Source organism: Periplaneta americana, chromosome 10 (genome assembly GCF_040183065.1).
Source record: "Periplaneta americana isolate PAMFEO1 chromosome 10, P.americana_PAMFEO1_priV1, whole genome shotgun sequence".
NCBI lineage: Eukaryota > Metazoa > Arthropoda > Insecta > Blattodea > Blattidae > Periplaneta > Periplaneta americana.
The window spans coordinates 84,866,230-84,888,227 of NC_091126.1; the positions used below are offsets into that span (position 1 = coordinate 84,866,230).

Sequence of the window (21,998 nt, forward strand, 5' to 3'; positions counted from 1 at the left end):
TGTACTTTGGTGTTAGATAAAAAATAATATTCTCCTTGATTTTCTTAAAATGATATTTAAGTTTTACCACCTCGGTAGCTCAGTTGGAAAGCACTGTCTTATGACTGCAGACCCAGATTCAAATCATGGTGATGACAGGCTAGTATTTGTGGTGGACAAACCAAAAGTTTTCCTCGAGGTTCTCCCATTCCTCTTGATAATTTCACCGTCACTCTCCATTTCAGTATTCATCATCATAATTTCATTAGTAACTACCAGAAGTCCACACCTGTGGAGTAACGGTTAGCATGTCTGGCCGCAAAACCAGGTGGCCCGGGTTCGATTCCCAGTTGGAACAAGTTACTTGGTTGAGGTTTTTTTTGGGGTTTTTCCCTCAACCCAATATGACCAAATGCGGGGTAACTTTCGGTGCTGGATGCTGGATTCATTTCACCGGCATTATCACCATCTCATTCAGACGCTAAATAACCTAAGATGTTGATAAAGTGTCGTAAAATAACTTACTAAAATAAAAATAAAATAACCTACTAAAAAAAATAAGACTCAGGCTGCAGTGCAAGCCTTCTGGCCTCTCCTCCACATAAAGGAAAAGAAATTTACCTTTTGTCTAACATGATGATAGTATTGAAGGAGACGTTTGAGGTTTACTCAGGTTTGTAATATTTGGAAACACAATTTGTTTGATCTGAGGTATCTTAAAAAGACGTGCACAAACATGTATTAATTCAGGACAAGTCTTCGGTCCCTTTTCTTGTTTACAGTTTCAGTAGTTGAACAGTAAGCATATACAACATGAATATTTTGACATGTTTTATCATATTTTCTTTTCTAGACTAGAGTGAATTTGATGGTGTCACAGTTTCAAACACTGCTCAATTCTTATGGGGATGATGTAACAGATAAAAGCCAAACATTACTTCAGATAATTACCAAATTTGCTGCAGCTTATTGCTCTACTATAGAAGGAACAGCAAGGAATATTGAAACAACAGAACTGTAAGTTTGTGTACCTTACCTTGTTAAATAATAAGAAGTTCAGATTGTTATTTGTATATGTTCAAAGGAAGTTGTTTATGAGTGAATTCTTTTAGCTAAGAACATATAAGTGGAATTTAATTCCAAGGAAAGTAAGAATTTTTCCCCAATTCATTTCTGTGTTGTAAGTAACTGATGCATTGTGAGAATGGTGAAAGGCCAATGTAATCAACATTGCATGAACAAGTTATTGTAATCCTTCGCACAGTTCATCATGTTTCCAAGTACAGTGAAACCTCTGTTAATCATTTTTAAAGGGACTTCAATGGATGGAAACTATAGTTGTAGGGAAGTATTAAAATCCATGAAGCATAATAAAACAAAGTAATAATATTATAGATTTAAAGAGCATGCTTGCGAAACAGGAGAAGTGCATTTTTCCTACTCTATAAATACGAAATTTACATGGTTGTTTACAAACATAATATGAAATAAACGACATATGCGAGCTATTGATTTTTGTGGTGAATGCCTTAGACTGGCTCCAATTTCATCCAGTTTTTCCTCTGTTAAAACTGTTCATGTTTGGGTTTCAATTTCTGTTCTTCCGTAGTAAGATATATCTTCTGTTTTACTTCTTGTAGCCTTCTTTGTAGCGAAATCTCTTTTGCTGTTTGTAGAACTTTAATATGTTCAATCCTGGTTGGGGCAAGTTACCTGGTTGAGGTTTTTTCCGGGGTTTTCCCTCAACCCAATATGAGCAAATGCTGGGTAACTTTCGGTGATGGACCCCGGACTCATTTCACCGGCATTATCATCTTCATCTCATTCAGACGCTAAATAACCTAAGATGTTGATAAAGCATCTTAAAATAACCTACTAAAATAAAAAAAAAATATATGTTCAATTTTGAAATAAAACTACTTTCCACTTTAAAAAAAGTCTTTTTCATCATACAGAACTGATGCATCGTCTGTAGAATTTTAATATGTTTAATTTTGAAATAAAACTATTTTCCATTAAAAATGGTGTAGTGCTTTCTCTTGTCTTTTTGCTAGCACTGTTTGCGAGGTTATGGTGTCAGATGGTCCAAAGACCGATTTAATATAATTCATAAATAATGATTTTGTTGGCGTTTATGTATGCCATTCTGCTGTCTGTGAACTTAGATGCTTGGAGGATCATATAAGGTGCAGAAAAAAATGGAAAATCTGGTTGTTTTGTGGTTGGTTGCTAATAATGTACTGGCAGTTGGATGCTCTCCATTTGCAGCCTTGCATCCCATTAGTATGACGTTAGCTGAATCTGGTGATTCCCGAGCACTGGGGATGGTGGATATTCATGATGAAGTTATCCTTGCACAGCATGCAAGGCCGTGATGAATATACATAAACATATTGCCAATCTGTTGAGATGAGCAGCCAGGCAGTCATGCCCAGTGTATAATCTGAACAGTGCGATAGTTGCTTTCCTGGGAAGATCCGGAATTATTTTTGTTTTTAGTAAAATATTCAATTTTTTTTTTTTTTTGTTACTTCTCCTTTGAAATTATTCTCTTTATGACTTTCTGAATAAGTAGTTTTGATGGATGTAAATTGATGGCTGTGTTATTGAGTTGTCTAATCCGAAAAAGAAACTAAATATTGAAAAGCTAAAATCTCTCAAAGTAATTCCCATTCAAAGGGGGTTTTCTTTTTTTCCATACAACTAATTTACCTGATAAAATTTCAAGAAAATGTTCTCCTGAACACTGTGTACTCACCATGAGTCTCTTAGCATAGTAACTTGCAGAGCTTTCTTTTTCGGTAATCAAATTCTACAATTTTCCAGCAACCGAACAACTAGCTGTTGCAAGCATAATTAAATTAATGGATTTACTGTACTGGAATTGCAGGAATTTGGTAAGAGTGTGAATATGAAAGAATTCTTGAATGAACAGTCAAAACTGTTGTTTTAATTTGAACAACCATTGAAATGTTTTGTCACATCATCCATAAATGAATAATGGAGAAACTGAGAAATTATGTTCGTAACTCTAATAATAGAAAAATCTCTAATGCGCCCATTTCCTCCCCCCTTCGGTTTTAAATAACTAGTTCAATTAGATTGCAGTCTCAGCCAGAAGGAACAAAGAAAAAAATGACAACACATAAGATTTTCCTAGAATAAGCTTATTAGCTTCTGCACTAGTGTTATAAGTCTCAAGTTGTATTTCCTAATGACTTCATTACATATTGTTGCCACATAACTCAGAATTATTAAATGTCAATTCTTTGGAAAACCTAACCTTGGACCGAAATGTTGACAGGAGTATTTTTCACTCAGTTTTGGACAATAGTCAATGTCAATTTGGAAAATTTAACCTTGGACCAAAATATTGACGAGAATATTTTCCACTCAGTTTTGGACAGTGTTTCCTTGTGTGAATTACTAACCATGTGTATTTGCAGGTGCAGGTCTGCATGCATGAGTGTGCATTTGCATGTGGGTGCATGTTTGTTTGTTTTTTTTTTTTAAACAAAATTATAAAGTGCGATCATTTGGCAAAAATGTCATTCTTAGAACAGGAGTGGTAAGCATAACAAGCCTCAGGCTGAGGTGCAAGCCTTCGAGCCCCTTAAAAGAGGAAAGAATAAATATATACAGTAAATTCTGGATATAGTGAACCTCTGTGGACTTGCATATTTCGTTCACTATATGCAAAGTTCACTGAATTCGGAGTGTCTCTCCCCTAACCTTAAATGACAGGAATGAATGAAATTGTGAACAAGAAAATAAAATACTATACAATAATTAAAATATTTCATTTATGTGGAATGGATTACACTGAATACTGTATACTGTTACTCACAGTTGATTTACTTAAACTATGCTGTTGACCCATGTCCGCTTGCGAAAGACCACGTTCAATGTCACTTATAATATTCGCCTATCTTCCAAAGAAAACACTTTACACTTCGACATTTTTATACAGTACCTTCCCTGTTTGGACGCTAGAAACAGACTGAAGAGGCAGAAATGACAAATGCTGTTACAGTGTGACTGCGTACTAAGCCTTGGAATTTTCCGGTCACTTAATGGAAACTGAGAGGGGTTGATAAGAGATTGAAAACCATCGGAATCTTGCCTTCATTTATGCTCTGGATATAATGTCCGTCCCCTTATTAATGAAAGAAGGCAATTTCATTTTCCGTTGTTTCGATGCTATCCTTCATAATGGAAATGTTTCTGAGAACAAAAGGCAACCCTTTGACGGTGGAGGATTACATATAACAGTAGAGTAGTGTGTCTGAGAACAGAATGGAAACCCTTCGATGGTGGAGTGAGGCAAGGTCGTCACATATTACCTGGATTTACAGTACAGCTCCTTATCTAGAAATTGCTAATCCTACCTTTGTCTTTTCACTAAAGGAGTAAGAAACATAGAATGTTGTTCTCAATTCATTCCTTCAATTTTATACAAGAAGGTCTGACCTCAAATAAGAATTTGTTGGGATACAACTCTTGTAACTTCAATTTTTAAGGTTCACTATAATCAAAGCGAGGGTTCAGTATAAAGGAAAATATCAATGTACTTTTTAAATCATGTGCGTCAAGACCAACGATTTAGGTTCACTATAGCCGAATGTTCACTGTAACTGAGTTCACTATATCCAGATTTGACTTTAGTACTATACATGAAAATTTATTGTAACACATTCCTTCCAAACATAAAACAGGAGTGCAACTTCGTGTCAAAAGAGAATGAAGAAATTAGGTAGTGATATGAAACAATTTTCACTTGTATTTTATCACATCTCTCACTTTCATGTTGTAGAGTGATAGTTGTGTTGTGATGATGCACAGTCACGCCTGCCTAGCTTATCAAGAAATAAAGTTTTGTCAAGTGTATATGTATCACTGTCCTTCGAAATTGTTGCCATAGGAATACGATTTAGCATGATTTCAAGGACTTTATTTTTCGACATTGCAATGATTAGGGTAAAATAAGTTGCATGATTAGGCTTTGGCTTGCTGAGTTCGTTTTCTGTTAAACTTCATTCTCATTATGAAAACGAAAAATATGTTATGATTATTACCTAACTTTTCACTGTTTTATCTCTGGTATTTGCAGCTAGTCTAACTAAAATAGAATATATATGCTTGCTTTGACATTGAAATAAGTTCTTTAGAACTTAGATCTGTACATGCTTCTCATACAAGTTGTAGTCATTCCATCCTCAGATGCGCATCTAAAACAAAATGTTCAGTAGCAATAAATGTTTTACAGCTCCTGCATTGGAAACTGTTCTACCATAAATTAAATGTATGAGATATCCTAAAAAAATGCTTGAAAGGGCTCTTTCTCAATTTAGTCGAACTTACCCTGATCATTTGTTTGCTGGCGAAGGACCCCTGTATAGTTTTCACAATTTTCTGATCTCAATGCCCTCAGTTTTTGCTTTGAGTTACTGCAGACAGCTTGAATATGCCACACCAGTGTGTTAAATATTGTGTGTGATTATTGTTGGTGGATGTTACTGCATTTAGAATACTGCTGGACTTTCCGAATATGTTGTTATTAATGTAACGTAGTGCCAGTACATAAGTTTTAACCTGGCAAACACTATAACTCCACTGATGCAAGCAGTGGGTGTAGCAGGGAGTACCTGGTACTTGTCAGCCAACAGAAATGCAGGGAAATTATGCTGGGACTTGCCATACATGGTGGAAGGGAACCAATGCACCCAAATTTAAGAGGTGATTGTACATGTAAAATGTAACAAAACTTTTATTACTATTTTTTTCAATGAAGCACCATTAAGCAGGAAAAAATAGTCTTTGCCCAATGTTTGCAGTTCTAGTTCGGTATTGGCCCAAGAGAAACAGCTGATTGCTATACAAGCAGATAGATAAAAATAATGTGAACAGTTAATGTCTTGAATATTTCTTGCATATGAACCTGTTTAGTTATGAATTTAAATTTAATAATTGTGAAAATTGTTAAACACATCTTGCAACGCAGTACACTGTCACACGTCACCAACTGAGTGCAGCAGAGGAGGAGGGGAGGGTAAGGAGTGCAGGCCGCACTTAGTGGAGTTACTGCAGTAGCTGTGATGTTGCCAAATGCTTCATAGAGACAACGATTTTCTCTGAAACAGTGAATGTTAGAGAAAAACTAATGTAGATTTTTCAAATCTCTCCTCATGATCTATCACCAGTTTCATTTTGGTTCAGAGGTTACCATCCATCCTGTATTCTTTCCGTATTTTTCATTTGAAAATTATATTACAATTTAAAAAAAAAAATTGTGATTTTTTTTTTTTTTTATTGTAATGTATCAACATTTTTGGATAGACTCTGATTGCAGAGCCATTCTGTAATTCTCCACTGAAGAAGTGAGAAGCTGGTAAATATTACTACATATTTATGAGTGTGATATTTTAGTACTGCCTTCGAAGAAAATGGGGTATTTGAGATGTACATTAGAATGACCAAGTGATATTGAGTTAATGATGTTCTTGAAATGTCTTTCTCTTACACCAGATTTCATTTTAAAATTATAATGTTGGAGTGCATTAATCTTGATTAAGAGCATAGTAACTATGGGTTATGAAGCCACTGTTAAAAAGTAATAGTAATTAAATGTAATTTCTGTGCACCATTCATAATCACTTGTTACTTACACCATGGTTAGTTCACACCTCATTTAACCAGGGTAAAGTCTGTCATGGTATACTATTTCTACAAAGTGACAAAAGGGAAATATCCATACCAAAATTGATAGTCAGTGTCTAAATACGACAAAAACAATTGTGCTTATTACATTCTACTGATATGTACAGTTACCCTTAAAAGGAATGAGACGACTCTTGGTTGTCGGAAGTTAAAGTTCTACAGCGCGGTTCACTCGATATCAACGTAACGATACGTAACATGTCAAATACAGCAAGAATTGTTACGAGGACCACAACAAGGACAAGGACCAAAATAATAATCACGAAGAAGACAGCCATTTAAGGCCACGATTTCACAACATAGCTCGGGTCACAAACTATCATCGCTTCTCTGTACCGAATGGAAAATGCCTGCTATGGGATCTACATTCTAGACTGCTGTTGTCACTGTCTTGTCTCGGTAGCTCATATAGTAGCGTGTCGGTTCCACTGGTTAACCGAAACTTCTCGTGTTCGATCCCAGGTAAAACTTTTTTTTTTATTGAGGTGTAATTAATTTCTTCAGAGTTCCTAGACTGTCTAATTTGTCGAAAAATATGAATAATTTATGCCCAATTTCTGGGCCTTACAAGTGGGCTGAACCTCGTCAAAAAAATAAATTTACTTGGAAGTTAAGAGTATTCTTCCTCAAACAAACATCATAAGAAACAAAAAGAGACCTGCCAACTTAAAATCTTGTCCACATGCCATCAACTTCTATTACAGCTCTAAGTCGGCCCGGCATGGATGTCACGAGATTGTGGAATAAATTCTAATCCCCGGCGAGATCTTTCCAGGTTTTAACAACTTGATCCCACAATTCGTCTCGATTTCGAGGGCGTAGGTGGGCATAGGTGGCTATCCTTCTCTTTTTCAATTCCGCCCATAAATTTTCGATGACATTCAAATCAGGTGACTTTGGAGGCCAATTAATGATTTTGATCTCGGGTCTCCTTTGAAACCATCTTTGAATGCTTGCGGCATAGTGCACGGGATGGTTATCGTGTTGGAACAGCAATGTTCCTTCGGGAAAACATTCTAGGGGCGGAAGGAAGGAATATATTTTCCAGAATATGCTCGTAAGTTCCCGCATTAAACCGGCCATCGATGTGTTCTATAACACCAGGTCCATCGTAAGACATCCACCCCAACACGATATCACAGTCTACTATGTACAGTCACGAAGCTTGAGTTTTGAGGGTGCTAGAAACAATAGACTGTGACGGTACTATTTTGCATTGCCTGTAATGAGGTGATATTAGCAATCCTAATGGTGAGCAACTATCTAATGTTTGCATATTTACTACGTATTGAGCTTCGCGAGTGTATATACTAGGCTGTGACGATATGCTAAAGTGCCCCGATCTTTCACGTCGGTGCACATAGCACTGATCATGTCGTAGACCATCCTCACAATACACACGGACAGGACTTTCGTAGTCACTCGAGATGGTTGTTTCGTCTGAGAAAATTACATTTCTCCAATCGAAATCCACTCAATTGGTAGCAAAGGCAAGACGATCGACAGCTTGTGCTTCCCCCAATATTTCCATTTGTGCTGCCCTGCGGCTCCTAATACCACGGTTCCTTAACCTGCTGATCACAGTCTGTGAAGAACCAGGAAAGTTAGATGCTGCTCTTATTTCGTTAGCAGTCCGAAAGGGGTCCTGTGGAACTGCCTCGAATAAGAGAGCATCCTCTTCCAATGAAGAAATCCGGGGATGCCCAGGAATAGGGCGATTTTCGACCTCCCTTGAATTTTGGTAACGATGAACCCACCTCTCGGCTGTACTTCCAGGAACACCGACCAAACGGCCAGCAGATCTAGCACCATATCCAGCCTCAACTAGAGCTATAACTCGCTGTCTCATGTCACGTCTGTTCACTATTAAGATGAAAAATGAGGGATGATGATAACACTTTAATGTAGACAACGACTATTTAACGTGATAAAGAATTATTGAAATAAGGGTCATCTTGCACAATAAGAGTTAATAAATCAGCTCTAACTTAAATATTTAAATAACAGGATATAACAGGAAGTCCAATTGTTGCAAAGCTAATCAAATTAAATCTAATTACATTAAGTAAACAAACCCAAAGTTATGACATCACATTCCTACAGCTAAATTGTAGGTTATTAACATAAGCATTGAATAGATCCGTGCTTATGCGTTGGACGACAAAACCAAACATCGAAATATTCGAATCTTGCCGAGGAATGTAACTTCTTGCTTTTTATAATGTAAATCAGACTTCTAACTACAATCATTCATATTTCTTAATATTTATTAATATTTATAACCAATATTGAATTTGTAAAGAAAAGACGTTAGAAATCTCATATGGAATTTGTGATCTGTAGTGACATAAACATAGATTACCTCTCGGAACTTTTCCATAAAAGTAAATTAAATTCACTCCTTGAAACTGGAAACCTTAGTCGTAGACTCATTTTCCCACCAGCATACAAGCTGAAGTAGCACAGCCATTGATAAAAGTTTTGTACACTGAATTAGACTGAATTCCTATTCGACAGCACCTATAATCAATGGCTTGTATGAACATGATAAATCCTAAGTGTTTCCAATGTCACTGAACAATTTCAAAATATTAATTTAAAAACTAAAAAAGTATCGTAAATGCTGTATCTAGTGATTATTTACATTTATGTCTACAAAATGAATCTTGGAAAAACGTATATGTTACTGGTACTGCTGATATTAAGAGTAAATGTATTGTATTTTTCACTTCATTTCAGAATCACTTCAGTGGATGTTCTCCACTCAATGTTGTGAAAAAATTAAAAAATAAAAACATGTAGATAATGCAGGGACTTAAAAATTTCATGTATTAAAAAGAAGAATCTATATGTAATGAGCTGCAATGTAACTATCCTCGTATTCTTAAATACTACAAGAAGTACAGTGCAGTTTATCAAAATTAATGAAAGAGGGAAATAGAACACATTTGAATAGAAAAGCACAAAATCCAGATAATGCAATTAAAGCTATTCGGAATATTATTAAAGTTAAACTTGTAGATATCCTAAGAAAGAAAATATTTTTTCATTAAAATTAGTGATTATAAAGTAGAGGATCCCAACTCTATTGCAAATTCTTTTAACGTCTTATAGTATATAGTACAGAAATATTATTGACAACTTAAACATTCAAGATTTTGCAAAAGATACTGCAATTAGTTACTTAACACATGCATTTAATAGTTAGTATTAATATATGTAATTAATCAATAACTGCAACAGTGCTTATTCATTCAGTCATAACATGAATGGAATTGAATGCACATTAAATTAAACACTATTGAAAACACGTAGATAAAATAGTTAAAATCAGCTGAAGGGGTGAGAATGAAATAATCCAAAGCCACACTTTTAACAAAAATCGTTTTGTGCGAGTGCATTTATTACACATATGAAGGGTACACGGGAAAAACGATCAAGGTCCATCAAAAATCGAAATTGAGTTAATAATGCTATCTTACAGTGGAAAGGAAGTACTATCATGTGGACTAGCTAGTAATAAGAAATCATCGTTCTTGACATTCCACTACGTCAATTTCTATTAAATACACACATAACAAAGTATTAAGTGCTTAAACTTTAAAATTCGTTTTTCTCGCAACTTTCTAAAATGGACCTTGATCGTTATTCCCGTGTACCCTTCATATGGGAAAGCTACTAATAAAATATTGTAATAATTACTCAACAAATGACATAGCCTAAGGACTCTAAACCTTTGTAAACGTTTGTCTGTGTGTCTTAGGAATATTTTTTTAATTTCATTTTAATTGTTAGTTTTTAATATATATATATATATATATATATATATATATATATATATATGCATTTACATTGTATGTATGTGTGTGTGTGTGTGTGTGTGTGTGTGTGTGTATAAATGCATTCATTAGATTAACGTTTATAATATTATAACTTGTAATTTTGTAATTTCTGTGATCATAACACTTAATCTGAGGACTTTGTAAAACTCTATTTCAACGTTATTTAGAAAAAAAAAATCGTTGATATAGACTAAGAATCGAACTTGCTCTCTTCTACACAACACGCAGAGATCTTAGCATCTGAGCTATTGCAACAACACGAAAGCTTTACTTTCTGTGCGGAGTGTCGATCTAGTCATGAAGGTCCATTGTCGATTTAACTACACGATTTACGTATATATTTATCTTTTATTTACGTAATATCATATTTTTTGCAGTTTTTGAAGTGAATTCTGGAACGATACTATTAACAAACCAAATAGCTTGAATCTAAGTAACTCAACATTTGTTATCTTGTGTATCAGTGCTCTGGTCTCTGATCATGCGCAGTGTTTTACATCTGAGACTTAGGAATATTCAATTGTCTCATTCCTTTTCAGGGAAACTGTACATCTGTTATAAGGTAGTACATACGACGATATATTTTAAGAGAAAGAACAATTGTTTGTATGCATCTGAAGTCTGATTAGTGTAATATATAACTAGTCAGCGATGTATGCAATAGAGGGGGGGGGGAAAGGAACTGGCCAACCTACCCCATTATCTCGTGGCCTTGTCTCATTCGTAGTGCTATGTTGGTATCACTTGTGGGGTTCAGAGCTGTCTTCTGACAGTTGACTAAACAACAATAGAAAAAAGATTGATGGAATATCCATAAAGGAAAAGAATGAAGCATAGACCACTTGGAGATTAATGCGAATATGTGTACAATCCAGGATCCCAGTTATACCGAGGAACTGCAATATTTAAAAATCCATCCATAATCTCTCTTTGTTCAGTCTGTGACATAGGAAAGGAGATTCTGTGTTCACTCTCAAAATACTGAAAATCAGCTGCACAGAATCATAATGTTGTAAGCAGCTGGTTAATAAGAAAAATAGGCCTGTTTCTGTTTGTTGGTTATTGCAAGTGATTCATCTGTTGCAGCAGAAATGACACTGTAGATTTCAATGTATGAAACTATTCTGAAATTTTCTGTTAACTAATTCCCCTTAAGAATTCTCTCTTTCTACTACCATAACTTCACCCTCACAATCATTCTTACCCAAGTAATTGTAATACACTAATAATCGTCTTCAAAATCATCACCTGTGAATCTGGCTACTATTTTATATTACTAGGTCTACTAATCACTGGTTATCTCCATTAGCCATTGAAATGTGATCAGTTAGAGATTACCATGATTAACCTCATGTTCAAGTCCTAGACATGGTCGATGCATCATAAAAATGCTTCACCAGGGTTAGGTGGCAATTTTAACCTTTGGTTACATTAACCGACATTGATATATGTGGTCATTATTCTGCTTTAAATTATGGGTGAGAGGAAAGTAATGATGCGATTTTTGTTTTAAGGTGTGGTGGAGCTAGAATATGCTACATATTCCATGAAACTTTTGGGAGAACCTTAGACTCAATCCATCCTCTTGCTGGTCTTACAAAAATGGATATTTTAACTGCAATTAGAAATGCTACAGGACCACGACCAGCATTGTTTGTTCCTGAGGTAAGAGATAATTATTACATGAATAATGTTGTGGGTAAGTTATATATTTTCTTCCTGTTCTGAATGCACCACTGCTCGAAGGTTTATTGTGCTTGTCAGAGGAATTGGCGTTAGTGAGATGGTATTTTAGCATGATCAGTCTAAGGATTTGCTACGGAAATACCTGGTATTCGCCTTAAAGTTCGTAAAAACCCCAGAAAATCCCCAACCAGATAATTTGCCTAAGCATGAATTGAACCAATACCTGAATGCAGCAGTATATTTATTCGTGGTTTTGTGGAGTATGATAAGGTTGGTTATTACAGCGCTGTGCTCAGAACCTTTACTTTCTGTTACCTCTCTGTGATCTCTGCAATATCTGAGGTTACTATACAAGATCAGGATTGGTAGTGGAGCCTGTATGGTGTGGCTATGTTGCAGTTTTTTCAATATTCTAATCTACTAGTATTTAGCAATTCTTTGACTTCTAAATCATCGGCTGTGAATCTGGTTGCCATTTTATTTACTACTAATCACTGGTTATCCCCTTTAATCACTTGAGTGTGACCAGTTAGAGATTACCATGTTAACCTCCTGTTGTAAGTCCTAACCATGGTTGATGCTCCGTGAAAGTACTTAACTAGGGTTTAGGTGGTAATTTTAACCAGTGGTTACAATAACCGACATTGTTGCACATGACCATTAACCTTGTTTCACATAGATGATGAAGAGGTAATTGAAATGAGCTATGTTTCGAAAAAATTAATTATTTCATATAAAATTATTGCTACATTTCATTGCGGATTTCCCTAACTCCAGCAAGTCCCGGGAAGTTCAAGCTAGACTGTCACTACTCACAGTGAAGAGCACCTCATTGACATAGGATTAGCATCTTTTGTCTTGAAAATATTTCTTGTATGTGATTGCACGAAATCAAAGTGTAATATAGTTTAAGTTTTACCTTAAAATGCCTATTTTTCTAAATATAAAAATATAATAGTTGTTATCATATACATATGACTATTTTAATTAAAGATTCTGTTATCTTGAAATGGGTATTCATAATAAAGATTTTGTTTAGAAAAATATAACAGTGAAACCACATGTTTCTAGGATGCTCCGCTCTCAGCACGCATCAATAACTGGTACTTCATCCCTCCCAAGATTAGCTGAGATTCACCTACTGTTAATTGTACTCAACCCGTGATTACTCACGCTTATTGTTGTCATAAGATAACTCCCGTGTTTTCTAACAAACTTAATTTTTTCCTTAGTTTATATTTGCATTAATAGATATATTGCTACGAAAGAAGTCTTTACGTTATTGTATCTATGTTTTTAATTATGTACATGTAATAAATACAACATTTTTAATAATTTTATCATCTACAGGTTTGTAATTAAATCTTGGATAAGATAAGGAACATCATTTCAAATCATATTATGTCCAAAAAACAAAATTTTGCAGGAAGAACGAAAAACTTATTACTCTTAATCTGTATGATTTTTCACTAAGTGAAAAATGTGAAGTTATTATGCTTGAGGAGTACTTCAAGGAATTGAAAAAATGAAATAAAATCACTTTTAAATTCTGTTCTTAAAATTGAAGAAAAATGTGTTGCACATAATATGGTTTGATCCAATAATTGTACAGCAGTTCGTAATTAAAAACCCTTAATGAGGCAAATGCATAAAATAACCAATCATTATTATTATTAAAGATAAACATTAGCTGTTAATATAAAATTACAATTTCCATATTAAACATTTTGATATATAGAGTGTACATAACTTCTTTCTGCTTTAATGTCTTTAATGAGATAAATGAATGCATAAAAACCATTATTATTGTTAATATTAAATAAAACATTATTTTGTTAATACAAAAAAATATATATACCCATTAAACAAATTTTTATGTAGGCCTACAGGGAACATCCATCCGGCTGGATTCATGATGTTAGAATCTTTTTCACATTTTTTTCGAACCCTCCTCCTTGTACTAAGCAGCCACAAGTTGCCATACTACCATCATCCTTATTGCCAGTTACCACAGTAACTGCATCGATAATGTTAGCATAGAAATGTAAAGCTTCGCACAATTGCGTTTCTTTAACTATTCCTTTCTGCCATAAGTTACTATAGGTCATGGAAAGAAATGAAAATTCGAGGGTAGTTTTGAGCCCATTTCTCTTCTCCGACATCAACTCCCCCCCCCCCCCATGAATTAGTAAATACCCTGATGTGTAAGAAAGAGGTAAAAACCTGAAGATTTGAATGTTGACTTAGTATTGTATTAAATTAAATTAAAATTGTAGAATTTTTACATTCATTAAAATATTGCTGGGGTGTGATAAATGTTTGTAGAGAGTCTCACAATTCATGCATTCTTCATTAAAATCTATTTTTTACGTACCTAGCCTAGCCTCAGATTTCAGTTTATGTGCATGTTTTGCTTCCTTTTACTTCTTTCGGCACCCTCCTGAACTGTCAACTACAATAGTTTCTTGTTCCATACTGGAAACAACTTCCATCACACACAGCTCACAAGGAAAAGACTGTATTGTCCATATTGAATATGTGGCATTGTCGAGAAAAGTGCGCCAGATTGTCAGCATAACAAACATAAGAAAGTAGTCCTAATTAAATAATTTCATTGATACCAATTCTATAACATGAATATTTGATGTAATACAATATGAAACAGACACTATAAAGGACTGAATACGATTTGAAGCAGCCATTTACACTGTTAGGGAATACAATTTGATACAATCAGATTTTACAGCGTGAAAGATCGCATCCGAAACTATACGAAAATGTATTAAACTCAATTTTGTCCATCAGTGGACATAATACAATTTGAAACGATGCTCCTCAGATAATCGCAACAATGAAAATAGAGGTATAAAAAAGGCATTGTTGGAGTAACAGCTCTACATCTATAACAATGATTAAGATTGTTAGATTTTATCTAATAGTACGAGCAATAGCGGGTTAGTTCAGTTTTCATGGCTGTGTCACTTGTTCTGTATTATTTTCAGGGTTGTGAAGTTCATGCACTATAGAGTAGTATTGCTGTTTTGTATATATATATAGCTGTGCCCTCATACGCATCTGTATATGGCAAAATTACATCAACTATATTTTGGTGGGTGTAGCATACATTAAGATTGAGAAAGCGTGGTTTTACAATGTTACAAAGTTCAAATCTTCCAGTTTTTATCTGATACTATCTAAGGGAGGCAAGTAGTCACCTATTGAACTGCGTGCCGAGCGTATTACATGTGCAAGTTACCATTACGGTGATTATCAAGAGATGCTGCACTTAAATTTGTTTTGTCTTCTTTAAAGGTTTCTGTGATTGGGCATAATATGCATTGCTTCCCACACACAGCTAAGTATCCAGAAATATCTGATATCAGATGTATATGAGAGCATTGTTAAATATGTTCCAAGTAGCAATACTACTCTATAGTGAATGAACTTCACAACTCTGATTATTTTATACGTGTGTGTGCTGGTCTATCGGAAATGTCTCGATGTTGTGTTACTGGGTGCTTAAAAACTACAAACACAGACCTTGGAAGAAGCATTCATGGATTTCCTAATCAGGAAAAATCACCAGGTAAATTCAAATCATCGTTCAGTCCAATAAATCGACATAATTTAAACCTACCCAGAATTCCGTCATTTGTTTTGAACACTTCGTAAACAAGGCATTAGATTGTGTGAATGGGTTAAGCATTGAACTGGAGGAAGGTCTTTATGTGGCCAAAATGTTCCATGATGTATCGCTCCAGTGGACCATCCTGAGTCACTGGACCTGTAAAGAGCTGCTCTTTCTCAAGATTCAAGGATCTTTAAAGGTGGTAATATCTTTGTCCAATAAAAACTTCTGATACGTATATTGCTATCAAATATTTAATACTCGAGATACTTTGTACAAAAGTCATTCGTGTTTTGCTATCAAACATATTAGTTAAAACTTTGAATTTATTTTAAAAAATCTCATTATTAGAAGATTTTGTAATAGATTAATAGTCCCCCCCCCCCCAATCGACTAACAGTGCAATAAATATTCGAAGATATATTTGAGAGGTAAAGTTATTAAAAACTTCTAAAAAGAAGGGACATTTGGTAATATTTTAAAATAGCTCTATTACTATAAGATATGAAGACCGTAGTTCTTTTTCTTAAAGGTTATGAGTGATGGTTGAAAGAAATCAGTAATAATGATTGACTATATATGTTTCTAATCTAAACCAATTTACAGTTCTGGTTCTTTTTATTATTGTATTTTCAATTATTGACATAATTTATTACTATTGTCTTAAATCTATTTTCACTGTTGAAATTTATGTATGTATATATGGTCCTAGTTACTTGTTATCCTGTGTCGATATGGTGAGCTCAGCTATGAGTTAAGACTGTGAGAACAAAATAAAAAACTAAATTTTCCTTTCCAGCAGTTTGAAAGTGTCTGCTTGTTGTTAGGCTCAGGGTATTATTCACGATTTTTATTAATTATGTCTTCTGTCCTCTTTCAATGGGGTTCCAAGAATTAATACAGTAAATAGTCTCTAAGAGTAGTTACAAAGTATGTATGTGCCTTTTGTTTTGGCAGTGTTCAGTGTGTTTCTGTTTAGTACAAATTATAAAATATAATGCACTCAGCACTTCACTTCTCATCTCTTATCATGACAATTTCACAACAGCAGGAGCAATGCTGATGAGTTGCTGAAGGAACACATACACCGCAGACATGCCAGTCTGTGGTTCCTTGACTGTGTATGCTTACTGGTTTATTTCCATATTCTTATAATATGAACTCTTCTGGGCTCTAATTGATACCCTATGCTTAATGCTGGCCACAACGTGTGAAAATAATTACTATCATATATGTTGCAACACCAAGCACTTGAATTAGGAAAGCCATACTGACCACTGATGCAGCAAACAAGCTTAGCGGATCTGGATGTGTGATGTCACTACTCCAACTCCTGCAACTTTTAAACGTGGATTACGAATGTTCTATTAATTGTACAACATTCGGATTTTCACATAAACTAATCTCTACACGCTTTCTTATCATTTTATAAGTTAACAGGGCCTTTAAATGTGTAAAAATTAATTATGTACCTATGTAAAATGTAGAATTTATGAATAAAATGAAATATCTTAATTTTGGAAATAATAGAGAATGTGTGCAATCCAGAGAAAGAACGTTAATTTCAGTTTGATATATCTTGAATAAATTTTCGGGAAAATGATGTGTGAACAGTCATATTATTTGCAACATGATAAAGGAAGTCTATTAATGCAAAATGCGCAAAGTGTATAATGAGATTATGTTTCACTTTCATGACAATAATTTTGTTAGCAATATGATGGGTAATTTCGATGCCAAAACATGTTTGAAATATCTGCGTAGATTATAATGGGAGACATGAGTATTTTTACCAAAAGAGCAGTGTCACACCATGATATCTGTCAGACATATTGTGTTAATAACTTTAGTCCAAAATGAAACAATACTACACAATTCATTACAATCTACATGAAGTAGAAATTTTATGAATAGTTCCTTGTTTTGTAGATTGTAATGGAAATATGCAATTTCAGGTTTCATTTGAATTGTTGGTTAAAAGACAAATCCGTCGCTTGGAGGAGCCTTCTCTTCGATGTGTGGAGTTGGTTCATGAAGAGATGCAACGTATCATTCAGCATTGTGGCACGGAAGTACAGCAAGAAATTCTGCGCTTTCCTAAACTGCATGAGCGGATTATTGATGTTGTGACTCATCTGCTCAGGAAACGGCTGCCTACAACAAATTCAATGGTAAGAGTCATACACTAATTTAAATTTATGTACCAAATCTTGGTTCAGATATACTCTTGAGTTCATTATTACAGGTGGAGAATATAGTAGCTATTGAGTTGGCATACATCAACACAAAACATCCCGACTTTCACAAGGAAGCAGCTCTTGTGTCTTCACTTCTTAAAACAATAGATGAGGATGAACGAGTTGCAAGACCTGCTAGCAGAAGACACAATCCACCAATACCTTTGAATCAGTCATCTCCTGTTACAGGAGATAATGAGAAAGATGTTCCCAAGGTAAGGTTAATTTAATTGACTGATTGTAGTGTAGACCATTTATCTTTTCGTGACTTGTATTTTTTACTCTGAACTTGAGGTAGCGAGCAGAGAAATGGAATCAGAAACAGGAGCTTATGTACCCTGTAATGATGTAATTACGAAAAATGTTCTTGCCAGTTAGGTGGAATTTATTATAAATATTAATGATCTCATCTGGTATACATGGTAGAGAAAATGAGATGATATCTGATAACATAAAAAACGAGGAAAAAAAATCCATTAATTGTAATGTTAGAGATGGCCAAAAACAGGTAGGAAAGGCCAATAAGAATGGTGCCTGAACCTGAAAGTAATTTGGAATTGAAAAGGAGAGGACCTCAGCTCAGGATGCTCAACCCCAATGTTGGTTTGCCACCATTGTGGTTATAATTCTAGTCCTCAGTGCTTGCTTCTCAAGATAATTTGCCTCAGATTTGAGAAGGAAACCTAATTTATAATGCTCAAGCCTAAAGGTGTTTTGCCACTAATGTGGGAAGACTCATGATGCTCGAACTCGAAAAAAAATTGCCATCAATTAGAGAGATGAGTATTAGAATATTATCCATGATGCTCGAATCTGAAATCTACTTACCAATGACTTGTGGAACTAGAAGGTAAAACAGAAAAGGTCGCAAAGTGGAATCTGTGTCCCCATGAGGAGAATTTGAGGAATTTTTTTTAGTGTATGAGGATGGCATTTAGTGATAATCTCTTTAAAAATTACTAATCGTCTTATGTTTGCTAACAAATGATATTATGGCCTGGTAAACCATTTCAAATCAAGTATGTTGTCCAGAAAAATAAAAATTCTGTTACATAAATATTAGTAAGATATATATTGGAAATTAATATCTTTTTTGGGAAGTAAAAAAAAAAAAAAACTACGAAGTGATCAGTTCAAAATAAGCATTGACACCCTCAAAGTTCACAAGCGACAAACATTTTTATTTTTCACTTTTAAAAGTGGTGCTACTCAAAATCCTTACTGGTTTTCGAGTTTTGGGGAGTTAAACATAGGAGTGCTTGGCGGACTTCCATATGCAGAGAGACTAAACTTTTGTCTGTTAAAACTGTGGATTCTCATAGAAATAATCGCACTAATTTCAAATTTGTTTTCAAAATGTTTCCATTGCTTAAGGTTTTCGAGTTAATCGTGAGTTTTTAAATTTAAGGATGTACTGGAAGGAATGGTGATCAGAAGAAAAGTTCAGGACAGAAAAAAGTATCAGATGATAGACAATATTAAGATTTTTTAATTGTATGTGGAGACCAAGAGGAAGGCGAAAAATAGGAAATTGGAAAATGCTTGGTTTGTAGTGAAAGGCCTGCCCTTGAACAGAAAACTATGAAAATTGAAAGTGGAATTTTTTGCTAATGATAAATAATATAATTTAATTCATTCATTCAGTATTCTGGCCAAGGGCAGATCTTTCACTGCAAACCCAGCTTTCTCCAATCTTTCCTATTTTCTGCCTTTTTGTCTCCTCATATGACCCATCTTCGCCCAGTCTTTCCAACACAACTTCATTTCATATTCTGTCTGTCCACTTCACATGTTCCATTCTTCTCCATATCCACATTTCAAATGATTCTAGTCGCTTTTCTTCACTTCGTCGTAATGTCCAAGTTTCTGCCCCATACACACCACACAAAGCACTTCACTAGTCCCTTCCTTAGTTCTTTTTCCATAGGTCTGTAGGAGATGATCCTTTTTCTATTAAAAGCTTCGTTTGCCATTGCTATCCTTCTTTTGACTTCCTGGTAGCAGCTCATGTTACTGCTTATAGTACACCACAAGTGTCTGAAGCTGTCCAGTCGCTGTATTGCCTCATTTAGAATTCGCAAGTTTACCTTCATTATTGTTCTTCCTATGACCATGGTCTTCTTCTTATTCGCATTTATCTTCATCCCATATTGCTATAATTTAATTATAGTACATTATTCGTATTAGATGTAATTGTTACCTGAGAGATACTACCAACTCTCTTCAGTAGTAAATGGTTGCTTACGAGTATGTACTGTATGTGAAATTTTAGATTTTGCTAGGGTCGAGATATAATTGAAAGTTGACTGAGACATCATTAAATATTCGTACAATCTATCTGGAAATGTCTTTAGTTGTTGACACAAGTGACACAGTTCACCAAGTGTGGTGTGTTTCTTACAACCCATATATTAATGTTTATTACGTTGTGTTCTCTGAAAAGAACTAAGTAACTGATTGAATTTTTCCCACCATATTAAACAGTGAGAAGCATGGCGAAGTGAACTGCTTCACTATGTTCTGCTGCTGCGAGATGCCTGGCGAGGTGTGCTACTCGGAGAGGCGAGATGAACAACTCCAACATGTTTTTACCCTAAAAATACGCTTTTGTTACTTGAGGTAGTTCATTCATCATGATCGCGAAGAGGCAGGTTGCATGCTCCACAAATTTTAATACTTAAATTATTTTAACAAAACATTATGGTCCTCTTTTTTTTTTTTTTTTTTTTTTTTTTTTTTTTTTTTTTTTTTTACTAAATCTTTATGAACACTGCCAGATTCTTTGTAAACATACTCAAACTTTCGGCATTATTACATATCCCGAGAAGTTGAAAACTGACGATATTTTGTTGATTTTTCATGCTTTCTTATCTTTTCCTGAAGGTGTTTTAAGTCTCACATCCCTTCCTTCTCCAGCAGTCATCACCTCCAAACAATAAACATACAGAACAGTACAGACAGTGTTTCTCGTCGCAGCCACACAAGCAGTAAGCCCTGTCTTACATAACAGTATCAAATTTGCACGTAAATGCACCTTCGATAAAAGCAGGTTGTATTTTCCCAGTATCTTGTTCAGGCATTTGGTGACCACTGTCTTTTATTTCAGTTCTTTGTGGTAAGCTCAAAGAGCTAAACACAGCTTGTTTTAATTCAGCTACTTTAATATTTCCATACTCCGTAACACACATTGTTTTGATTCACTTCAGCACTAAACCCGAGCATGGAGCTCAGAGTAGGGAGAGCCTAGAGCGACCATACACTGCAGCTTGCTGTAGTACTGTTGTCACGCCAGGAGAAGGCGGCTGAAGTAATTAGACGGGGCCGAGGGGAAACAGTCGCGCATGCGCACCGCGCTGTTCGCTGCAATATTCCTGTTTCACAAACATCTACTACACGTGTCTATGAGCCTTTGCAATGTGAAAATAATAGTGCGGTTTTTATTGTAGTGTTTTATTAGTTTCAACAAGACAATTATTTTCAGTATACCGCAAATCTTTGTATTGCTTTAGTTATCCTTTGCTTTTCGTGTTAATAATAATATAGTTAATAGAATTTATTGTATACTGTTATTTAGGTTTATAGCAGTTTTTTGTTTATTGTAAATATATCGACAAAGAGGAAACAAGGATTGACAATCTATAGCGAAGAAAGGAATATTATTAGAAGTGCAAAATAATTCTGCGATGAAGAAAAAGAACAACAGTGCCTTTGCATTCCTCTTACGAAACCTACAGAAAAGGTAGAAAAGTACTCTAATCTATCCACAAGAACAATACAGCGTATAAGGAATGAAATGAAAGACTGCACAGAAGAAAGTGCGTTGTCGACACCTGAGGGAGAAAAAAAAACGGAAACGTCCAGACTAGCGAAACGCAAATGGAGATGACTTCGACGGGAGATTGAAAAAAA

At 34.9% G+C, this 21,998-nt stretch overlaps 1 protein-coding gene across 1 annotated transcript in view; it reads left to right on the plus strand.

The window, feature by feature from the left end:
- The window catches only part of LOC138707847 (dynamin-1-like protein), a 65,175-nt gene that overhangs the window by 21,943 nt on the left and 21,234 nt on the right, over positions 1 to 21,998 (plus strand). The window contains exons 7-10 of the mRNA XM_069837826.1: positions 833 to 996; positions 12,053 to 12,203; positions 17,808 to 18,023; positions 18,098 to 18,304. Of these exons, the coding sequence (XP_069693927.1) occupies positions 833 to 996; positions 12,053 to 12,203; positions 17,808 to 18,023; positions 18,098 to 18,304 (738 nt within the window). The remainder of the gene's footprint in view (positions 1 to 832; positions 997 to 12,052; positions 12,204 to 17,807; positions 18,024 to 18,097; positions 18,305 to 21,998) is intronic.